The sequence below is a fragment of the Oncorhynchus kisutch genome, linkage group LG9, assembly GCF_002021735.2.
Source record: "Oncorhynchus kisutch isolate 150728-3 linkage group LG9, Okis_V2, whole genome shotgun sequence".
Taxonomy (NCBI): domain Eukaryota; kingdom Metazoa; phylum Chordata; class Actinopteri; order Salmoniformes; family Salmonidae; genus Oncorhynchus; species Oncorhynchus kisutch.
In genome coordinates this window covers 2,600,476-2,624,469 of record NC_034182.2, presented here as the reverse complement: position 1 = coordinate 2,624,469, position 23,994 = coordinate 2,600,476, and the positions used below count along the sequence as shown (strand labels likewise).

Sequence of the window (23,994 nt, the reverse complement as noted above, 5' to 3'; positions counted from 1 at the left end):
AAGAGGGGGGCTGCGGATGCAGATAACACCACGACACGTCGCCTCCGTCAACGAGATTTACTGTGAAGTGGGGCTACGGAGGGGGGTGTGTGGGGAAGGTGGGTTAACAGCCAGTCGTAAAGAACCGGGGGAGGGGTTGCCTCATAGGGAGAAACAAGGGAGAACGGGAGGAGAGAAAGAAAAAGAGAGAGAAAGAGAGAGTGAGCAAGAAAGGGACGTAGATAAAGCCTGAACCGGCATCATGAGCTGTGCACTGCCCTACGACTCCTTGCCCGCTCGGCTGAGCCCCAGGCGAGCGGTGAACTGGGAACGTGAGCAGCTAGCGGCGCAGAGGCTCTCCTCTCCCAGAGGGCTGAGCCTCCTCAACCCTTCTACTGGGCTTCGGCGGCACTCGGCACTCCCCGGGTACATGCTCTCGCCCTTCCAGGAGCAGCAACACCAGGAGCACCAGGAACAGCTGCAGCAACAGCGCCTCTCATTGTCCCTGTGCTCCGAGGCCTCCATGGCGCCCCCTGCTCCTCACATGGGTGGACCCCTGCCCTGCTGCCGGCCAGTGGGCGTCATGCCCCTGCTGCGCCTGGCCCTGCTGGCCTTCAGCTGCCTCTTCTGGGCGGCCGGTCTGGCCATCTTCACCCTGGGCGTGTGGGCCCAGGTATCACTGGCCGACTACATGCTGCTGTCGGCCAATCGCTACCCCAATGCCCCGCTCATCCTTCTGGCCACAGGGGCCACCATCACAGCCTGGGGCTTCCTGGGCTGTCTGGGAGTGGCCGCCAACCTACCCTTCGTGCTGCGGGCATACGGCTTCATCCAGTTGGCGGCACTGATGGCAGGGCTAGCCGCCGGCCTCTCGGGCCTGTTTTACCGCGAGGACATCGCCGGAGGGTTCCGTAGCGGACTGCAGCAGGCAGTGGCGGGCTATGGCGAAGATGAGGGCCGCTCCAACGCTCTGGATAGCCTGCAGAGGGCACTAGAGTGCTGTGGGGCCGAGGGCTGGCGTGATTGGCTGACCTCCGACTGGGCCAATCAGGACGCAGCCTTCTCGCCCATGGGCAACGGCTCCTCTGTGTCGCTACCCGACAGCTGCTGTATGCAACGCATGGGCTGCAGAAACCGACCCTTGCCAGCCGTGGGCAGTGAAGGGGTGGCGGCTGCTGGGATCCATCCCCACGGATGTTTCCGGAAGGTGTTCAGTTTCGTCAATGATAACGTCTTCCACATTGCTGCTACCGTGCTGGGGCTAGCCTTCATCCAGATAGGTGGCATCGCCCTGGCCTGTCTACTAGCTAATCGCCTGCAACCAAGACTACACCGACCAGTCGCACACTAATAAAGAGAGTGGGCAATACTGGACCTTGACTAGGGATCAACCAATCGCAGAGTTATACCATTTGGCCTGTACAAGGCCTCAAACTTCACATTTGGGATTTTGTGTAGAAGAGGAAAATGGAGGACATTTATTTTTACTCTGTCACTACTTTAATCCAAGAACGAGGTAGGCTGTGACATACCTGCTCCTTTTCATATCAACTCACCATCTCTTTCTCCGACCAACAATCCTGAGGTATTTACTGTATAAGACCGACCATTGACTGACTGTAAATATACTGCCTGCTGTTCATGTACAAATGTGATCACTGTACATATACATGTGTGAAATGACTGTTTAACAAGATTTGCAGTGAAACAAAGTGTTATTTTATTATGTGCTATTTTGGCAGTCATAATAACTCATTTAGTTGTAAATAATCCGGCACAGAGGAATGTAATATTTACTGTTATATTTGAACAGTATGATTGTTGTGATCAGACCATACACTCTTAGAAAAAAGGGTTCCAAAAGGGTTCTTCGGGTGTCCCCATAGGAAAATCCTTTTTGGTTCCAGATAGAACCCTTGTGGGTTCAATGTAGAACCCTCTGTGGAACAGGGTTCTACATGGAACCAGAACGGGTTCTTCTAGGTGTTCTCCTATGGGGACAGACAAAGAAACCTTTTAGGTTCTAGCACCTTTTTTTCTAAGAGTGTATTGACTATACCATTTTTCATTTTGTGATATTTGTCTTGTATATCAATATTTGACAGTCAGTTGACCATTATGGAATATGTCTAATGTCCAAAATGCTACAGCAGACACACACTAGGTCTAGACTAGACACACCCTAGGTCTAGACTAGACACACCCTAGGTCTAGACTAGACACACCCTAGGTCTCCATGTATACATTTGTATTGCTTTTTTAAGTGTTTGTGCAGTTATATTTTGTGATACATGTTCATTTTGTGATGATAAAGTCAGGTTAAGCTTTTGAAAAGACCAGATACATGTCTATACCGCCATTTGGTGTATTTTGATGGGAATGTATCATCCTTTTCTGATCTCGGTTTGCAAGTTCCTGTGACAATAATACTTTGTTATATTTAGCGCATACACCAATTCAACTACACACCAATTCTGTAATGGTCCCAAAGCATTGGCATGACACGGATATAGTGCATTGGTTGGGCTGTCACATAAGCATGAAGCAGTACTGGACAGCCTGAAAAAAAATCATCATTACCTCGGTCATTCCTTTTGTACAACTATCGCAATTCCTTACAAGGTGCATTGTTGTTCATCAAACTGTAATAAGAGTGGCAATTGACATTGATTTTATATTGAATATGATTGATAATTATAATCAATGGCATTGAAATAAATCAACGTAAGGATCACTTCATGGTCAAGTAACTCAGACCTATGGAAGTCTATCATACAAAAAGTAACTATATAGCCAGGAATTAAATAGGGATTGTGTAGGCAGGGGAACTGTCTTCAAAATGTCTTGTTCCCCTAATCATTTTTAATAGACATCTATTCCCATTATAGGCTGTTTCAACACCCGCCTCCTAATTTATGTCTTGTGTACAGCCCAATGGATCAATACATTCACTAATGTGATCTCACGATAACCATTTATCCTCTACACTCCAATACTCACTGTGCATTTGGTTCTCTTCCTCTTGTAATTGTGTTGTGTGTGTGTGTGTTGTGTTCCACGTATTATAATTAAGCAGTAAGGTCGAGGGGGTGTGGTATATGGACAATATACCACGGCAACGGGCTGTTCTTATGCATGACGCTACGCGGAGTACCTGGACACAGACCGTAGCCGTGTATTATTGGCCATATACCACAAACCCCCGAGGTGCCTTATTGCTATTACAAACTGGTTACCAATGTAATTAGAGCAGTAAAAATACATGTTTTATGACACCCGTGTCAGCCAATCAGCATTCAAGGCTCAAACCACCCAGTTTATGTGTAACATCTATTCTAATGCTTATCAGTGACGGTGAACCTGACACACAGACATTACCTCGTGACTGATGAACAAAAGACTTGTGTCATACCTTGTGACAGAGAATGGGTGTACTTCAGTCTGTTGGTTGTCCTTGACATGCGAGGCACAAACACCTGACACCCCTGTACTACTCATGTTGACGTGGCTATAATCTGATAAACACAACTTGTGTATATAAAAATATATTCACTGGAAAGTACATTTCACAAAAATACTCAAAGGAAAGGACGAGGGTGAGTTCCTTACCGTAATGAACTACACTCCAAAGACAAAACTATCTTCTGAGGGAATCTTTGAAAACAATAGTGTGTGTTGATGTTTCTGCAACTCTTTATAAACCATCTGTAGTGTATAACCTTTATGTATTTTGTGACGGTATATATATATATGACTTACCGTTGTATACATTTAAGCTATGGGAATATGCATGATAGTGGCCAATTGTCTCAAATGCCTATACTGTAAAACATTTCCAACGAAGCCTTTATGATTAAAATTCCATAGTCAAAATCAAATCAAATGTTATTTGTCACATACACATGGTTAGCAGATGTTAATGTGAGTGTGGCGAAATGCTTGTGCTTCTAGTTCCGACAATGCAGTAATAACCAACGAGTAATCTAACCTAACAATTTCACAACAACTACCTTACACACATAAGTGTAATGGGATGAATAATATGTACATAAAGATATATGAATGAGTGATGGTACAGAACGACATAGGCAAGATGCAGTAGGTGGTATCGAGTACAGTATATACATATGAGATGAGTAATGTAGGGTATGTAAACATTATATTAAGTGGCATTGTTTAAAGTGACTAGTGATACATTTTTTACATACATTTTTCCATTATTAAAGTGGCTGGAGATGAGTCAGTATGTTGGCAGCAGCCACTCAATGTTAGTGGTGGATGTTTAACAGTCTGATGGGCTTGAGATAGAAGCTGTTTTTCAGTCTCTCGGTCCCTGCTTTGGTACACCTGTACTAACCTCGCCTTCTGGATGATAGCGGGGTGAACAGGCAGTGGCTCGGGTGGTTGTTGTCCTTGATGATCTTTATGGCCTTCCTGTGACATCGGATGGTGTAGGTGTCCTGGAGGGCAGGTAGTTTGTCCCCGGCGATGTGTTGTGCAGACCTCACTACCCTCTGGAGAGCCTGACGGTTGTGGGCGGAGCAGTTGCCGTACTAGGTAGTGATACAGCCCGACAGGATGCTCTCGATTGTGCATCTGTAAAAGTTTGTGAGTGCTTTTGGTGACAAGCCGAATTTCTTCAGCCTCCTGAGATTGAAGAGGCGCTGCTGCGCCTTCACCACACTGTCTCTGTGGGTGGACCAATTCAGTTTGTCCGTGATGTGTACGCAGAGGAACTTAAAACTTACTACCTTCTCCACTACTGTCCTGTCAATGTGGATAGGGGGGGTACTCACTCTGCGGTTTCCTGAAGTCCACGATCATCTCCTTTGTTTTGTTGACATTGGGTGTGAGGTTATTTTCCTGACACCACAATCAGAGGGCCCTCACTTCCTTCCTGTAGGCCGTCTTGTCGTTGTTGGTAATCAAGCCTAACACTGTAGTGTCGTCTGCAAACTTAATGATTGAGTTGGAGGCATGCATGGCCACGCAGTCGTGGGTGAACAGGGAGTACAGGAGAGGGCTCAGAACGCACCCTTGTGGGGTCCCAGTGTTGAGGATCAGCGGGGTGGAGATGTTGTTACCTACTAGAGGTCGACCGATTAATCGGAATGGCCGATTAATTAGGGCCGATTACAAGATATAACAATCGGAAATCGGTATTTTTGGATGCCGATTTTGCCCTTTTTTTTTTTTTACACCTTTATTTAACTAGGCAAGTCTTACTTTCAATGACGGCCTAGGAACTGTGGGTTAACTGCCTTGTTCAAGGTCAGAACGACAGATTTTTACCTTGTCAGCTCTGGGATTCAATCTCGCAACCTTACGGTTAACTAGTCCAACGCTCTAACCACCTGCCTCTCATTGCACTCCACGAGGAGCCTGCCTGTTACGTGAATGCAGTAGAAGCCAAGGTAAGTTGCTAGCTAGCATTAAACTTATCTTATAAAAAACTATTAATCAATCATAATCACTAGTTAACTACACATGGTTGATGATATGACTAGTTTATCTAGCGTGTCCTGTGTTGCATATAATCGATGCAACGCTGGGGGATGATTTAACAAAAGCGCATTTGCGAAAAAAGCACAATCGTTGCACGACTGTACCTAACCATAAACACCAATGCCTTTCTTAAAATCAATACACAGAAGTATATATTTTTAAACCTGCATATTTAAAGAAATCCAGGTTAGCAAGCAATATTAACCAGGTGAAATTGTGTCACTTCTCTTGCGTTCATTGCACGCAGTCAGGGTATATGCAACAGTTTGGGCAGCCTGGCTCATTGCGAACTAATTTGCCAGAATTTTACGTAATTATGACATAACATTGAAGGTTGTACAATGTAACAAGAATATTTAGACTTAAGATGCCACCTGTTAGATAAAATACCGAACGGTTCCGTATTTCACTGAAATAATAAATGTTTTGTTTTCGAAATTATAGTTTCCGGATTCGACTATATTAATGACCAAAGGCTTGTATTTCTGTGTGTTATTATGTTATAATTAAGTCTATGATTTGATATTTGATAGAGCAGTCTGACTGAGCGATGGTAGGCAGCAGCAGGCTTGTAAGCATTAATTCAAACAGCACTTTTGCCAGCAGCTCTTTGCAAGCACAGCTCTGTTTATGACTTCAAGCCTATCAGCCTAATGGCTGGTTTAACCGATGTGAAATGGCGAGCTAGTTAGCGGGGTGCGCGCTAATAGCATTTTAAACATCACTCGCTCTGAGACTTGGAGTAGTTATTCCCACTGCTCTGCTAGGGCCGCGGCTTTTGTGGAGCGATGGGTAACGCTGCTTCGAATGTGGCTGTTGTCGATGTGTTCCTGGTTTCGAGCCCAGGTAGGGGCGAGGAGAGGGACGGAAGCTATACTGTTACACTGGCAATACTAAAGTGCCTATTAGAACATCCAATAGTCAAAGGTATATGAAATACAAATGGTATAGAGGGAAATAGTCCTATAAATACTATATTAACTACAACCTAAAACCTCTTACCTTGGAATATTGAAGTCTCATGTTAAAAGAAACCACCAGCTTTCATATGTTCTCTTGTTCTGAGCAAGGAACTCAAACGTTAGCTTTTTTACATGGCACATATTGCACTTTTACTTCTCCAACACTTTGTTTTTGCATTATTTGAACCAAATTGAACATGTTTCATTATTTATTTGAGGCTAAATGGATTTTTATTGATGTATTATATTAAGTTAAAATAAGTGTTCATTCAGTATTGTTGTAATTGTCATTATTACAAATAAAATAAAATAAAATTTTAAAAATTGGCTGATTAATCGGTATCGGCTTTTTTGGTCCTCCAATAAATCGGTATCGGCGTCGAAAAATCCTAATCGGTCGACCTCTATTACCTACCCTCACCACCTGGGGGCGGCCCATCAGGAAGTCCAGTACCCAGTTGCACAGGGCGGGGTCGAGACCCAGGGTCTCGAGCTTGATGAGTTTGGAAGGTACTATGGTGTTAAATGCTGAGCTGTCGTCGATGAACAGCATTCTCACATAGGTATTCCTCTTGTCCAGATGGGTTAGGGCAGTGTGGTTGCGTCGTCTGTGAACCTATTGGGGCGGTAAGCAAATTGGAATGGGTCTAGGGTGTCAGGTAGGGTGGAGGTGATATGGTCCTTGACTAGTCTCTCATATTCCACTATTTTGCCCAAAAACGAATCCAGGGAGTCCTTCCCCAGTGCTTCCTCTTTTAAGATATAAACTGCCAAATGTATCACCAGTTTCTCAGATTGGCAGGCACAGCGCTTCCATCTGCATTTTAAAAGCCTTGGATGCTAGCTGGGTTTATTTTATGACCAGGACCAGCACTGGAACTGAACCCAAGTATTAAATCTTCTGCATCGGGAATGGTCGATTCTGCCTGGGCCTCTCTGGCCAGACACAGTCACAGTGTTGAATTATGGGTACCTGTATGACATCTCATTTCAAACCAAGACAGGGGTGATAAGATCTCCTGCACAAGGAAGCAATAATGTGCCCTGGTCTATTTTATTGGCAATTAACCACACACACACACACACACACACACACACACACACACACACACACACATATAGGAAGGCAAACCTTACTTACACACACACTTTGAAAGCCCACTGTAAAATAATACTTTCTCTGAGCATTGTAGCCCACTCCATCGGGCAATTAACATTCCCAATCTGGTTCAACCAAGGCAAAATAGACTAGAGGGATGTCACATGACCATAATGACAACATTCAAGTGAGTAAAATTGAAACTTTAATGACTTTCTATGTAGGCTGGTTTTGAATAGTGCACTAATAAACTCTACTGTTTTGCACCATGATCCAGTCAGTGTGAGAGTTGCCATAGGCTAAATCTGTGAGTGGATTATAGAGCACTTGTTTTGTGCGGGGCACGACTAACTGGCCGACTCGACCTCTGTTGACCACTATAGTGGTCACTGTCGGCATGGACTCGGAGGGCTCTACATCCTCATCTCTCGAGCGTCTACCTTTCAACAATGTCGCGCTGAAAAAACTTCCACTTGACTCCTCCGAAGAACCAGGGTCACGAACGGTGAGCGGAGCATGCTTCTCCCGCGTCCAGCCACAACCTCTTGTCAACCCCACTTTCGTGGCAGTATCCGGACCAGCACTCGCTCTGCTTGGGCTAGATGATAAGGAAATATTTCACGACTTGCTTGGTCCAGAATATTTGAGCGGTTCTAAAGTTTTACCGGGCTCGGAGCCGGCTGCGCATTGTTACTGCGGTCATCAGTTTGGACTATTTGCTGGACAGCTGGGTGATGGGGCGGTGTGTTACCTTGGCGAGGTGGAAGCACCTGCGGACCAACTCGGTTCCATGCAGCGTGACAACCCATGTGGGCGATGGGAAATACAGGTGAAGGGTGCAGGTGTCACACCTTACTCCAGGTAACAGCTTTTATTTTTGACCTACGTTTTGAATAGTCTAGCTGCCTAGGCCTAATAGGTTTTCAAAGAAGGTCCGCGTTTTTGTATAAACCTATCACAACTGACAATTAGCCTACGATAGGCCTACTTCACAAACTTTAACAGTAGTATGATTTACAGCCTAGGCTCTATGCTTAATTTTAGGTTAATGTTCGTTGTATGTACTCTTCCCTTTGCACTCTTTGTTAGTAATTCACTAGACCTGTGTACATATATGCTCGTATTTAGCAGTAGGCTAACTAGGACATACTTTTGGAAGTCTGTAAACACGCCCTTTGGAATGTAGGGGTATGTTCCAGAATGTTCGTCCATGCACAGGCACACAATAGGCATTTGCTGACTCAATGGATCTGGCATCCCAGCCAAGTCTTCCATGTCTAGATTAGAGCCATGTGATACAATTACACAACAGCTACAGAGCTGCTTAAGAGATCAACTTCTTCAACACCTTCTGCATTGCTAAACAATGCACAGGCATCTGAATTGTGTCAGGCCCACCTAGTGATTGGTACTACTGCTTGAGTAGGTCTACTTCTATTTGATTTGTACCAATTTGAATGCACACAAAACTTGTGCTCAAAGAATAAAACTCTTGTGAATTTCAGATAGCTATCACTCATAATTGATTCTGGGACCAACACACCTTTTGGTCACACTTGACCTTCGTTTCACAGCTATCATGTACATGTACATGTAGTCGCGTAGAATCACAATTCCTTTACATCGTTACATGTAGGCTGAACTACTCTGTAAAAATAGGCCTCACTAAACTGTAAAAATAACTAATTTAAAACAAAAGTTGGTCAGTACAGTTGGTAGTACTATTACCTGGCAAGAGGACCATTTTATAATCGTATCCTTATTATTATTCCTAATCCATGTAATGGTTGTACTCCTCTCCTCTTCTCTCCTCCTCTCTCCTCTTCTCTTCTCTCTTCCCACCAGAGAGTCAGACGGACGGAAGGTCCTTCGTTCCAGCATCCGGGAGTTCCTGTGCAGCGAGGCCATGGCCGCTCTGGGCATCCCCACCACCCGTGCCGCGTCTCTGGTTACATCGGACCTCTATGTCAACAGAGACCCCCTCAACAATGGCCGGCGCCGCCCGGAGAGGTGTTCAGTGGTCCTGCGCATCGCCCCCTCCTTCATCAGGTGAACGGTTATTGGTGGTTCTCCTCTTCCTCTCACTTACAATATATGTATAAATGGCCTCCATTCCTTGTCTCCTTTCCTTCAAGATGACCACAGTAGGAAGGTGAATGGATGGATTTATACAATATTTCTCTCCCTTGTCAAGTTCTCAGTGGTAGAGAGAGTAATCCATTGAATATGATGATTTGGCCATATTATATTACTGTGATAGCTTTCTTACTGTATGTGGGGTACCAGGGTCATAGGTGAAAGAAAACAAGGAAAATCATTCATTTAACAGCATCGGGATGTAGGTGACCAGCTGGCTGGCTGACTAGCTGGCTGGCTGACTAGCTGACTGACTGACTAGCTGACTGACTAGCTGACTAGCCATGAACTCTGCTTTTGGTACTGAATGCTGACTTGCTTGTGCAGGTTCGGGTCCTTTGAGATCTTTCAGTCTCGGGATGAGTTTTCAGGCCGACAGGGTCCCAGTCCAGGGCGCCACGATATTCGGGCTCAGCTAGTGGACTACGTCATCGACACCTTTTACCCTGACATCCAACGATGCCACGGCAACCGCAAAGAGAGGAACACAGCATTTTTCAAAGAGGTATAGCCTACACTGAAACTTCAGTTTCAACGTGAAGTGCCTGTAGCACTATACGACAACTGTACTACCCTTTGTATTTCTACTCTTATGATAAATATGAGATTGTTACTTATTATCAATATGAACAACGGTACCAGATGGACATTGCTAATATTCTAAAATTAAACTATACAGGTTGAATACATTTCACCTTAAGTACACACTGACAAAATTACATTAATTTGTAGAACTGCTCTGTGGCGCCCCCTTGTGTTCCCAGGTGACAGTGCGGACGGCTCGTCTGGTGGCCCAGTGGCAATGTGTTGGCTTCTGTCATGGTGTCCTCAACACAGACAACATGAGCATATTGGGACTTACTGTGGATTACGGCCCCTTTGGCTTCATAGACAGGTACATCTGCCTCACTTCCCCTTTCAACAGGAACTTCAAGATCCTATTGACATCAAAACATATTAATTCAGGAAATGGATACTTGTATCACACTTGCTGTACATAACTCACAAAATAACTTATAGGAAATCTGAATATACAGTATTATTAGGTAGAAAGAACAGAGTTAAAATTTGTTATATATTTTTGCTAACAAAATGCAATTTGTGCAGTTATATACGGTGCATAATCGATTAATCATAAGGGCTTATTTGTAAACACTCCATATCTCTTCCCATCTTCCAGATTCGACCCAGAGTTTGTGTGCAATGCCTCGGACCGGAGGGGGCGCTACTCATACCAAGCCCAGCCGTCCGTGTGCCGTTGGAACCTGGCTCGTCTGGCTGAGGCCCTGGGCTCTGAGCTCCATGCATCCCAGGCAGGGGCCATCCTTGATGAGTTCATGCCCCTCTATGAGACCCTCTACCTGGCCAACATGAGGAGGAAGCTGGGCCTACTGAGGCGGAAGGAACCAGAGGACCAGGAGCTTGTCTCTGAGCTGCTGCAGCTCATGCACAACACAGGTATGGGGAGAGGGATGGGACAAACTGCAGAAAACAGGCATAATGTACCTGTATGAAACAGAGAGGACTAACTCTGCACAACAAGTTATTTGAACCAGCAACCAAACATTTAAAGTCCCCCCTCTCTCTTTCACTCTCACAGGAGCAGACTTCACCAACACCTTCCGCTTGCTGAGTGGCGTGTCCTGCCCTGTGGTGGGGGAGGGGAAGGGGGCCACAGGGGGCCCGGTGGTGGACCTCCTCTTGGAGCAGTGTGTCTCCCTGGAGGAGCTTAAGGTGGCCAACAAGCCCACCATGGAGCCCCGGTGAGGGGGGGTACAGTGGTGTGGCCCACCTGGAGGCTAGTCCTCCATCACATGAAACCTAAATATGATCTTTAGTGATCAGAAACTCTGTTTTAATTCACAGTTCACAGGATTGGATTTGCAAGATGTATACATGTAATGCTCTACAACATGCATTGAGGTTAACTTGGAAGGAATTGACCTCAACAATTCTGCCACCAACCAATCCACTGTGATCCCCTCATTTTCATTCACACACAAACCCCAAATGACTGGGCTATACAGTAGGTTAACCTAACAAATGTTCTCAGAAATGTTCCTAATCACATGTTTGCAAGATGTTGTGGTTCCTAATATCATCCTTTGTTGTGTTCCCTTGATGTGCAATCAGCGATTTGGAGAAAAATCATACAAGGACAATCTGTAAGTTAAAGCTGTTTTAGTGCAGAATGACTTGTTTAATGTTGCTATACATTTTTATTATCTGTGGTTAAGTAAGTAAGTAGCTAGCAATATTAGCTAAACATGCTAATGTAAGTATGTCAGATATAGCACCTCAGTGTATGTATTCATATAGTTATCACCAAGTAATTAGCTAACTAGCACTATGTTGCCCATTCTCCTAGCTGTTTTCAATCTAGCCTCTTAGTCTCAGTGTTTACCTCTCTTGACTCCCTATGCACACAGTGAGCTGGCTATGGTCCTCTCTATGGCCCAGACCAACCCAGCCATGTTTGGCCTGGTGGCAGACCGACCAGAGGTGGCCCATCAGCTGGAGAAGATGGGCAGACTGAAGGAGCTGCTGAGCACCAATCAGGACGAGCTGAGGGCAAAGCAGAGAGAGGATTGGCTACGCTGGATCAGTCAGTACAGGTTGGTTAGTTAGGAGATGCCAGATCGAGGATCCTACACAATCAAAACCACTTACTTGGTTATTGATGAAAGAAATAGCATGCTTCCTGCATAGCAAAGCATATATGAATTGATCCATACTTTCTTGGTATTGTTTGACGCCAGTGGTGGCTGGTGGCACTTTAAATTGGGAGGACAGGCTCATAGTAATGGCTGGAACAGCATAAATGGAATGGTCTCAAACCCATCAAACACCTGGTTTCTATGTGTTTTATACCATTCCATTCGCTCCCATTCTATTAATTATTATGAGTTGTCCTCCCCTCACCAACTTCCTCTGTTTCACGTTGTAATCATGGTTTATGATTGTGTGTGTATGATGACCCAGGAAGCGGTTGGTGAAGGAGTGTGATGGAGCGAGGGAGGTGTGTACCATAGAGGAAGAGAGGATCCGTGTGATGGACAGCACCAACCCACGCGTGGTGCTCCGCAACTACATTGCCCAGAATGCAATACAGGCTGCTGAAAATGGAGACTTCTCAGAGGTATAGAACTGACATGTTGCATCTACTAAATACACTGCAGCTATCTACACATTGTGAATATTGTTGTTGTTGCACTTTCTGTTTGTTGTTATATTACAGTATACAGTGAGCTCCAAAAGTATTGGGACAGTGACATTGCTAGGAATATTCCTTGCTAGGAATATGGGACCAAATACTAAACTTATACTACACATTTAAGTGAATTTGTTCCAATACTTTTGGCCCCCAAAAATGGACTATGTACAAAAAGTGCTGTAAATTCTAAACGGTCACCCAATATGGATGAAAATAATCTGATTACTTTTGGAAAATATTCTTTGGTTAGCCAGCATCTGCCTCGTCAGTTTATGCTGCAGATATCTTTAGGCAAGTGCTGGCTCAGCTGCCTTATGCCTCTTCTTGATGAAATGGCATCACTGCTAACAGGTCAGCTGCACTGTCAGGTTCCAAGGAAACACTCATTCTTTGGTTGTGCAATGGGCCTACTCCACCCAGCCACCAAGCAGATCATGGCCAGTAAAAGAGGAAATGTTCATCTGAATGTCTGACCCAGCTATAAATGTCTGACCCATAACAGTCTACTATGATAAAGACGTCAATAGACAGATGTAACAGATCCAGGAGTAATCAGATTATTTCATGAGTTGGATGATCAATTGTGCAAATACTTTGAATGTGGTTGATTTTAGTGTACTCATTTCTACTGAAACTAGAAGTTTAGCTGAGTAAGCAGCTGATTTGTCATGTGTCATTCCAGTACTTGGGAAATGAACAGAATGGAGCTATGTTGACTAACCAAAAAAATCCTTTTGACCCAGAGATCCTGATGAAATTTTGGATGATTCAGTTTTCAGTAAGTGGGGGTCTGATGATTTTAGTTTAAAAAAAGGAGAGAACTTGGCCGTTTGAGATTTAAAATATATTAAAACGGCTAGGAAAAGCTTCCATTCCCACTGAAAGGTGACTTCCGGGTTGTTTAATGGCAGGTAGCCTAGCAGTTAAGAATGTTGTGCTAGTAATCGAAAGGTCGCTGGTTATAATCCACAAGCCAACTGGGTGAAAAATCTGATGTGCCCTTGAGCAAGACACTTCACCCTATTATGCTCCTGTAAATCACTCTGGATAAGAGCGTCTGCTTAAAATGTAAAAACCTGCTACTTCAGTGTGCTTGAGTCAAACACATGCAGGTCACATCTTCATATTAGTTGAAGTAATCCAAAATGTAATCAGCTGTTAAGACTAACTGTAATCCGATTATTATTATTTTTTAAATGTAATCTGGGTTGATTAGTTACTTCATTTTTGTGGTCTAATTACGTCATCCCTGTTACATGTAATCCATTAGTACCCAACCCTGTATATCATTGCTCATTATGTTAAATCAACTCTTGTTCAATCTGTCAGGTCCGCAGAGTTCTAAAAGTTCTAGAGAACCCCTACTGTGCCTATCCTGAGTCAGAACTACCTGGTGGGCCTAAAACATTTGGAGAGAGGTACCAGAAAGGGATGGAGAAAGACAAAGAGGGAAGGAAGGACGAGGGGAGGACAGATGGAAACCAAAATTGTGTCCCATATGACAGCAAGCCTCCTGTGTGGGCACGAGAGATCTGTGTCACCTGATCGTCATAGTGCCTCCCTGACCCCAAAACTCAACTGACAGTGGAGAAAGATGTAGATGGTGTTCCTCAGGGCACTGTTCTAGGTCCATTCTGCTTTTCAAAGATAGAACCCTGCTCTTTGTTCTGAGTCAGTTGGGTTAATGTCAAGGGAGGTAGTTCAGAGTGCTCCTGGATGTCAATCAGTAGAATAAACTGATGGTGAATGAAGACTCAGGTAATCAGTCAGTGACCTGTCTGTGTTGGAGAGACCAGGAGCACCCTGGCTGTGTGTCTATGCACACACACACACACACTTGAGTTTTGCATGTATTTAGATGATTTCACACACAGCATGTAGTGTATGCATGATTGAAGAGATATAATAAAATACTCATACATTCAGAAACATAATCATTGATCATCTTACTAACACCCACAAATAGTTTTTAACCACTGTTCTAAGATGAAGACCATCTACACACAATATCTTGAATCCATAAATAAAATGTATATCTTAATAATACATCTTAATACAAGAGGCAAGGTTTCACACAATGTTATGTTCATGTCTATTATGTGATGTGTTGAAAGTGGGGAAAAAATGCTTTAAAAGGAGTTTGTTCTGAACTTCGATGTGCATTTAAAAAATATGTGTGCAAAGTTTTATGTACAGCAGGTTTGGAATTGCTTATTGATAACTTGCTGTACCATGTTACTCTGTCAAAACAGCAAACATTAATAAACCTATCACTACTTTATATCCAGCTGTATCTTTAAATTCTTCTGGATTTGATTGCGATGAGATTTTTCACGTCTTTTCAGAATGTAGATATTGCTGTACATTTGTTTCATATTGATAGTACATACAGAACAGTACTCAGTACACAGCCAATGTGCCACATTTTATTATCCTCACTTAGTGTTATCATAAGAGTGCTTGATTTGACTGTCCTGATTGCTACAACCAACCCTCAAGAGACAGTCTAACACATGTACTGTGGTAGAGTGAACCTAGAGCTAAGGCCATAGCCTTGTTACATAAATCAAGTAGAGTACTACAGGTGTTTCCTGGTTTTATTCATTTTAATCCTGTAGTTCTCCTATTCAATGGTTGCTCTTACCTGGACCAGAGGGTGGCGCTAGTAGTTAGGAAACAATTCCTTTTGAAACACTGCAATTGTTTTTGAATAGGATATATCTAAAGGCATTTGAGAGATAAACACATATGGAGTTGGTAACAAGAGTGTCCATACTTTTATTTTGATTTCTTGTTCATTGGACTGTGCTGTGTGTATTCCTGGCTGTTCGTAATTTCCTGTAAAGTCCAGTATTGGAATGTCAAGAGTGTTTGCTTTGGAGTGAGGGCTCTGAGTAACAGGGATCGCCCACAATAACATTAGCACAAGCACGGTGTGGGGGAGTGGTTTTCCGCAACAACACTATGGGCAAGTTTATTTTGCATGGCCCGGTGCCCCGGTTGGGAGGAGTTTGCACATTTTAGATCCTTCCATTGGTCCCTAAGTGAAAACTCCCTGTCTGTGAGCCCTGTCTGTGATACTTAGAGGCATCTGACAACACTAAACTGGAAACGTGGAGTCGGAGTGTGTACAGTAGGCGGTGCTTGAGTCAATAAATAGGCTTATAAATAAAAAATCCTCTCTAAACTGACTGGTCGTAGACAATACACCATAAAGGAATACACGGGCGGAGGTAGGTTCTCTCTACATATGTGAATCACCCGATGGCAATTTCAAATTTGCGATTATAATATTTATCCTGTGTGAAATGTCTAATGACGGCAGCATAACAAAAAATCATCTATAATTTTTCCCTTATTTGGGTACATGCATGTATGGTGTTTACTGTTTTGTTATTAATGGAGTGGGTATGGTGATGTTTCAAGTTCTCTCCGAATGTTTGAGTTTTGTAACAAAAGTACAGTAGCTCTGGCTCAGAATGTCTGTTTCTCAGTTTTTGGATTTCTATATAATCACTACATTTTAGAGGAGACAGAAAAAGTAATTTACTTGCAAGAATGGCCTACAACAAATGTGAGCTTGTGTAGGGGACCAGTGTGGTTTCAGATGTGGACAGGTTACTGATGGCACAATAATCATACTAATACACACCGAATACTACTAAGAGATAGATCTGGGTCTAAGGATATTATCGATGTTTGACATTACTTTTCTGTTTAGGACCTGTAAAGGACGCAATTTAGGAAACATTGCATTTTTACAATGTTGGGTCAAACAGGGATAATAAGGAAACAGCAGAAGAAAAAGTAACTAAAATGACATTTTCATCTCTCCCTCTGTCTCTCAGAAGATTTGACAAAATGTGGAATAGGATATTTTTTTGTGGACTGGTTGTCTGTCTCATCAGCCTCACTGACCAGACTCAGGTAAATATACAGTCAGTCAGCACTGATAAACAGAGAAACATGTTATTCCTTTAAACCTGGGAGTAACCATTACTTATCTGCTGGTTTTGTACAGGGCCAGAAAACAACTTTAGTTGTTCAAGGTAAGTATCCCTCTTTTTTTAAATCACTTACATTGGAAAGACAAGAGTTCATGTACTGTATGTACATGTGTGTTTGCTTGTTTCAGGGACAGATTGCACACAGATCAAAACTCTCTCCCCTCGAGCCACCAGTGGAGTGTATGTCATTCAGCCTGCGGGAGTCAGATCCCCCTTTAAGGTATGGAAACATCTTAATATTTATGCCAGGTACTAGATCTACTGTTGTCATTTGGTTACACAGCCACACAGGGGCAGTAAAGCTTAGCTATGGAATGTTGGTGTCGCCAGGCTTGCCAGAGTTACTGAAGTTCTACAGAGTTCCATTCTTGGACAGTTTTTGTTCACAAAAAAACTATTTACTGATTCAAAAGTACATTGATGTTGTATACAGGTGTATTGTGAGATGCTGGCAGACGGAGGCTGGACAGTCTTTCAAAGGCGCACCGGGGCAGAGGTTCTTTTCAACAGGAAGTGGGCAGTGTACAAACAAGGCTTTGGGCATCTACGGAGTAATGAAGGGTCCCTCTGAGCACCTCACATTTCACCAGCAACTAATACTGTAAACTGTGTACTTTGCTGAGCCAATGCTGGCCAAATTTAAATTAATTTTTGTCTATAATAATGTTTACCTCTAAGGCAACTTATAGAGGTTTCCCTATACTGTCCGTTTTTCTCTTCTGAATTCAGTTCTCTACCCTGTTGTTTCCTAGAGGACCACTGGCTGGGTCTGAGTAAGGTGTTTGCTCTAACAAAGGGCAGGGAGCGGAGCTCGACCATGCGGGTCGACCTGTGGGACTTTGAAGGGGGCACTGCCTTCGCTGAGTACAGGGACTTCCGTCTGGGCACGGAGAAGGAGGCCTATAAGCTGAACGTTGGAGCCTACAGGGGCAATGCAGGTAACGGTGGTCATATTTTTTACTTCAGTGTTATAGTTATTTCACATTTGGTGGCAGCATGGGACCATTACACATCACATATATGTCATATGATATGTATTCTGGGTTGATATTTATAAATGGTGTATCCTTTGGAAGTCAGTATAATCAAGAGTGAAGTAGAACTGCAGTATTCTCTCTTCCTCCCTCCCTGTCTCTCTATAGGTGATGCCATCCGTGGGAAATACGCCGGCATTGACCAGAACGGCTTTGGCTTCAGCACAACCGACAAGGACAATGACGGCTGCTCACCCTGCATCTTTGGAGACATCGCCGAGAACACGTGCAGCTTCTCGGAGGGAGGAGGAGGGTGGTGGTACAGTCGCTGTGGCTCTGCCAGCCTGAACGGAGACTGGCACCCCGCCGGCGAACACATCGGCTGGGCCTCCGGCCTCCACTGGGCGACCTGGAAAGGACCTGCTCCATACTCGGCCCAAGCGAGCCGCATGATGATCAAGTCTGTGTGAGGCCACGTCTCAATACATCTGAAATGGTTTCCTAGGCCTATGTCTCCTTTGCTTTATGACCACCGGTCTGAGCCACATTAGTGGGCATGAGTAGAGGAAACCATTGAAATAACTGGAACACACACAGCTATGTGTTCCATGGAGTGATGCCTGCATATCGTGTCATATTGCTTAGCTTGAATGGTCTGTTTATTTGGATCTGTTGTGCAATCAACACACTATTTGTTTATCCCATTTGCTTTGTTGTATTATATCATGGTGCATAATTCAGAGCCAACATGTAAGTGACAGAAATAGAAAATATACATTTTTTACACTTCTTTTACCCTCTAAAGTCTACAATGAGTTATGTTTTCAGTGAAGAGAAAATACCTTTAAGTTATTTGTTACACTGCAACAATTCTACATTTAACTTCTGAAGTTTCATCACAGTTTGACAATTCATATTGTAGAATGTTGATATTGCATGCATTTTTAAATAAAATACATTTTTGAACATTTGTTTAGCACAAACATATTCAATAGTGTTCAGAGGCCATTCATTTGGCTTGTATTCACACATTCAAAGCTCTGTGTTTATAGAGAAATAGAAGTTGTACTAATTGCATATTAAATCATTCATGTTTTCTCATCATACAGTAAATAGGTTTGTTGTTCTCCTACCCTAGAAACCTGGTTTCTAGCTTTGATTGATGATGGACCTTTAAGATGGACCTTTAACTTTGTTAAACATTGCTACATTTTTTTTATGGTGACATCATTGAGGACCTTTAAGGTTGCAGTGACACATCCATAACCTGAGCGGGAAACCAGATTGCATACCAGAGAGAATACTATAGACATCAAGAGAGCCAGTCAGTTGATTATTAACAAGTTTTTCCAACACTTTTGATTAACAGGGAAAAATAGAAATAAGCCTAGAACAGTTAGGATCGGCTTGATCTCAGGACAAACCCTGGCTGCCTTCCAAGCAATGGGAACCTCCCCAGAAAGCAAAAAAGTTAAGTGACTGCATACATGTTCTTACTTACTACTTCTCCTTACTGGTTCCCCGTGGGAATCGAACCCACAACCCTGGCGTTGAAAGCACCAACGCTCTACCAATTGAGCCACTCAACTTGCTGTGTTCTAGCCATTATTATGAGCTGTTCTCCCCTCAGCAGCCTCCTGTGCCACACATACTATATATATATATGGACGTATTATATTGAGGTATTAACCCAGGATAACCCAGAATGAGGACTAAATGGACTGACAGACTTTGAATATTCTCAAGTGGTCACGTCTTGCCTCTTTTGACTTACCTTCTTTCTCTCCTCTTTCTCTCTCTTCTGGAAGACTTTGCCATCCGGCTGCTCCTTCCATCGCACAGATGCACCTCCTCTCTTGGTGATCTCTGCCTGTATCTAAAAACAACATGGATGACAAATGCTGTATAAAGATGTGATCCACAGGAAATTATCTGATGGCCATTTACTCATTTGTATAAGTGTTGTCACATGTCTGAGAGGTATTATTTCACTTCATTGATTAGGCTACAGTACAACGCTGTAAAAGAGCCATAGCAAATCTATAGCAAAGATCCAAAATTACTCCCTGAAACTAACATTCCTGCTGATTACACAGGTATTGGATTTTAATTATGGCTTTATAAGGTTGATTTGTGTCTTTAATGTCTGCATTAGCTGTTCCTTATGGTTGTGAAGATCCTCCTTTTTAACCTCTGTTACATCACTATTGCTACTAAAGGTAAAATGGCTGGATATGTTGCCATCAGACTAATGTTACCTTCCATGAACAGTTGAAGTTGGAAGTTTACATACACTTATGTTTGAGTCATTAAAACTAGTTTTTCAACCACTCCACAAATGTCTTGTTAACAAACTATAATTTTGGCAAGTTGGCTAGGACATCTACTTCGTGCATGACAAGTAATTTTTCCAACAATTGTTTACAGACTACAGATTACTTCACTTAATCACAATTCCCATGGGTCAGAAGTTTACATACATTAAGTTGACTGTGCCTTTAAACAGCTTGGAAAATTCCAGAAAATTTTGTCATGGATTTAGAAGCTTCCGGTAGGCTAATTGACATCATTTGAGTCAATTGGAGGTGTACCTGTGGATGTATCTCAAGGCCTACCTTCAAACGCAGTGCCTCTTTGCTTGACATCATGGGATGTCAGCCAAGACCTCAAAACAATTGTAGAGATCCACAAGTCTGGTTCATCCTTGGGAGCAATTTCCAAAACGCCTGAAGGTACCACGTTCATCTGTACAAACACTAGTAGTAAGCAAGTATAAACACCATGGGACCATGAAGCCGTCATACCGCTCAAGAAGGAGACGCCTTCTGTCCCCTAGAGATGAACGTACTTTGGTGCGAAAAGTGCAAATCAATCCCAGAACAACAGCAAAGGACCTTGTGAAGATGCTGGAGGAAACCGATACAAAAGTATCTATTGCCACAGTAAAATGAGTCCTATAATCGACAGAACCTGAAAAGCTGCTCAGCAAGGAAGAAGCCACTGCTCCAAAACCACCATAAAAAAGCCAGACTACGTTTTGCAACTGCACATGGGGACAAAGACATCATACTTTTTGGAGAAATGTCCTCTGGTCTGATGAAACAAAAATAGAACTGTTTGGCCATAATGACCATTGTCATGTTTGGAGGAAAAAGGGGGAGGCTTGCAAGCCGAAGAACGCCATCCCAACCGTGAAGCACGGGGGTGATAGCATCATGTTGTGGGGGTGCTTTGCTGCAGGAGGGACTGGTGCACTTCACAAAACAATTTCAAGGCAATGCTACCAAATACTAATTGAGTGCATGCAAACTTCTGACCCACTGGGAATGTAATGAAAGAAATACAAGCTAAAACAAATCATTCTACTATTATTCTGACATTTCACATTCTTAAAATAAAGTGGTGATCCTAACTGACCTAAGACAGGGAATTTTTACTGGGATTAAATGTCAGGAATTGTGAAAAACAGTTTAAATATAGTTGGCTAAGGCGTATGTAAACTTCCGACTCAACTGTACCCTCATGAAGGAAAGGAAACGATGACAGTACACCTATTTTTGAGGATTGGGACACTCCTGAAAACTCTCCTCTCACCTGGGCCAGAACTTGCTCTGAAACTTTAACAAATTTTCTGCCCCGCCATTAGTTGAGCCCTTTAGATAGCACTCCTGCTGACTTTGTGAGAAGATTCAAATGTACCTAAAGAAATAACATATAGAATCCCTAGAATAGACAATGGGATCCTTGCAACATGCTTAAGAAACTAATCAAATATGGTAAAATATTGTATCAAACAATGAATTTGTATATATTTTAGGCACTAAGGTCTGTGTAAGGATGATGCTGTGAGTCGAGAAGCAGGTGCAGGTGAAACGTTTAATAAAACATGGGTGGCGAAGGTGGAAATCACAGATGATGTTGGGATCCAGAATGTCCTCCACCGGAACCCAACACCGCTCCTTAGGGCCATACCCCTCCCAGTCCACCACATACTGGAGCCCAGCAGAGATCTGACTGCCCTCGATGTCCGGGAGGGGGGGGGGGGCAGCATCAGCTAGGGGACCAGGAACCACCGGCCTGAGAAGGGAGACATGAAACGAGGGTTTGATACGGTAGTGACGGGGCAATTGTAACCTATGTCACCTCGTTGACCCTCCGGAGAACCTTAAACTGAGGCCGTTTTGTCGGGCTATTCCTTCTAGGGCAGGTGGAGTGGGGGGTTCCTGGTAGAGAACCAGATGCGATCCCCAGGGGTCTCACTGCGGTGGCAGTCTGCCTGTTCTTTTTGACGATGGAAGGCGCGCTGGAGTCTCACGTGAGTGTCTCTCCACACTTCTGCGTGCCGGAACCACTCATCAACTGCAGGAGCTTTGGTCTGGCCAGGGGTCCACGAGGCTAGGGCTGGCAGAAAACCTAGAACACACTGGAAGGGGGGGGTCAACCCAGTGGAGGAGTGATGCAGCGAGCTCTGGGCAAACTCTGCCCATGGAAGAAATCGTGCCCACTCACCCTGCCGGTCTTGACAGTGACTCCTCAAAAACCTCCCCAGCTCCTGGTTCATCCTCTCCACCTGCCCGTTGGACTGAGACCGGTACCCGGGAAGTGAGGCTAAGGCCCTCCATACTCGTGATGTGTATTGGGGACCACGGTCGGAGACGATGTCCTCCGGAAAGCCATAATGCCGGAAGAGTGCCTCTGCGACCTGGAGAGCAGTGGGGAGACCAGGAAGAGGGATTAAACGACATGACTTAGAAAGTCTATCCACTACCACCAGAATGGTGCGGAAACCGTCAGAGGGGAGATTGGTTACAAAGTCAATGAATAGATGAGACAAGGGTCGCTGAGGCACGGGAAGCGGGAGGAGCTTCCCTGCTGGTACATTCCGGGGGGACTTGGTTTGGGCACATATGGAACAGGAGTTGACATAAGTTAGTTCTCAGCGATGGAGTGGATAGTGTGAGAAATACCTGGATGTCCAGCAACGACAGCTGTGTATTCCTAGGTCAGCAGCCAATCCCTTATCCCTGTGGGAACGTAGATGAGCTCAGGAGGACAGTTCAGGGCTGTGGGCTCCCTCTCTGCATCCTAGGCCACTGGACCTACAACTTGGGAGGATGCGATTATAGGTGCACTCTGGACAGGACCCTCTCCCGAATGGTAGATACAGGACAGGGCATCGGCCTTGATGTTCTTGGAACCTGGGCGATAGGTCAGCATGAAGTCGAACAAGGTGAAGAAAAGAGCCCAGTCTGATTCTCATCCTCGACCATGAAATGATAGGGTTATGGTGTTGAAGCCAAGGGAGACCGAGAATTATCTTGTGAACTGGTGCACTGGTGATGAAGGGGGATGTTTTCCTGATGAGTGGACTACACGGACTAAATGGTGAGGGTGAGTGGTTGAGTGATGTGGGTGACGGTTCTGGACCCAAGAGGCCGACTATCCAGGACTTGAATCGGGAAAGGAGAGGAGAGCGGGTATGAGTTGATGTTAAATCAAATCAAATCAAATGTATTTATATAGCCCTTCGTACATCAGCTGATATCTCAAAGTGCTGTACAGAAACCCAGCCTAAAACCCCAAACAGCAAGCAATGCAGGTGTAGAAGCACGGTGGCTAGGAAAAACTCCCTAGAAAGGCCAAAACCTAGGAAGAAACCTAGAGAGGAACCAGGCTATGTGGGGTGGCCAGTCCTCTTCTGGCTGTGCCGGGTGGAGATTATAACAGAACATGGCCAAGATGTTCAAATGTTCATAAATGACCAGCATGGTCGTATAATAATAAGGCAGAACAGTTGAAACTGGAGCAGCAGCACGGTCAGATGGACTGGGGACAGCAAGGAGTCATCATGTCAGGTAGTCCTGGGGCATGGTTCTAGGGCTCAGGTCCTCCGAGAGAGAGAGAAAAAAAGAGAGAATTAGAGAGAGCATATGTGGGGTGGCCAGTCCTCTTCTGGCTGTGCCGGGTGGAGATTAAAACAGAACATGGCGAAGATGTTCAAATGTTCATAAATTATCAGCATGTTCGAATAATAAGCAGGCAGAACAGTTGAAACTGGAGCAGCAGCATGGCCAGGTGGACTGGGGACAGCAAGGAGTCATCATGTCAGGTAATCCTG

General features: G+C 44.1%; 1 protein-coding gene and 1 pseudogene across 3 annotated transcripts; both read left to right on the top strand.

The window, feature by feature from the left end:
• The first annotated feature begins 7,734 nt into the window (after positions 1–7,734).
• LOC109896361 (protein adenylyltransferase SelO-1, mitochondrial-like) lies at positions 7,735–15,178 on the top strand (annotated as a pseudogene). Its single transcript, XR_004210956.1, has 10 exons — positions 7,735–8,406; positions 9,391–9,594; positions 10,009–10,186; positions 10,446–10,576; positions 10,862–11,139; positions 11,282–11,415; positions 11,815–11,846; positions 12,111–12,296; positions 12,664–12,820; positions 14,225–15,178. The product of XR_004210956.1 is annotated as a protein adenylyltransferase SelO-1, mitochondrial-like (transcript).
• A 790-nt stretch (positions 15,179–15,968) lies between these two features.
• Positions 15,969–18,980, top strand: LOC109896256 (angiopoietin-related protein 5). Of its 2 annotated transcripts, none has more exons than XM_031831487.1 (7): positions 15,969–16,128; positions 16,744–16,822; positions 16,917–16,944; positions 17,031–17,122; positions 17,336–17,453; positions 17,655–17,840; positions 18,045–18,980. In XM_031831487.1, the coding sequence occupies exons 2-7, from the start codon at positions 16,757–16,759 to the stop codon at positions 18,344–18,346; spliced, it is 792 nt and encodes a 263-aa protein (XP_031687347.1). In that variant the 5' UTR covers positions 15,969–16,128; positions 16,744–16,756; the 3' UTR covers positions 18,347–18,980. The 2 variants fall into 2 exon arrangements, with proteins under 2 accessions (XP_031687347.1, XP_031687348.1); XM_031831488.1 differs by having other exon boundaries at positions 15,975–16,128; positions 16,747–16,822.
• Positions 18,981–23,994: the final 5,014 nt, after the last annotated feature.

What these genes read in the sequence shown, in the direction of transcription:
- LOC109896256 (XM_031831487.1), top strand. Translation starts at nt 16,757, where the DNA reads ATGTGGAATAGGATATTTTTTTGTGGACTGGTTGTCTGTCTCATCAGC. An exon ending in GAGTCAGATCCCCCTTTAAG is followed by an intron (nt 17,123 to 17,335) that starts GTATGGAAACAT and finishes TGTTGTATACAG; the next exon opens with GTGTATTGTGAGATGCTGGC. An exon ending in AGCCTACAGGGGCAATGCAG is followed by an intron (nt 17,841 to 18,044) that starts GTAACGGTGGTC and finishes GTCTCTCTATAG; the next exon opens with GTGATGCCATCCGTGGGAAA.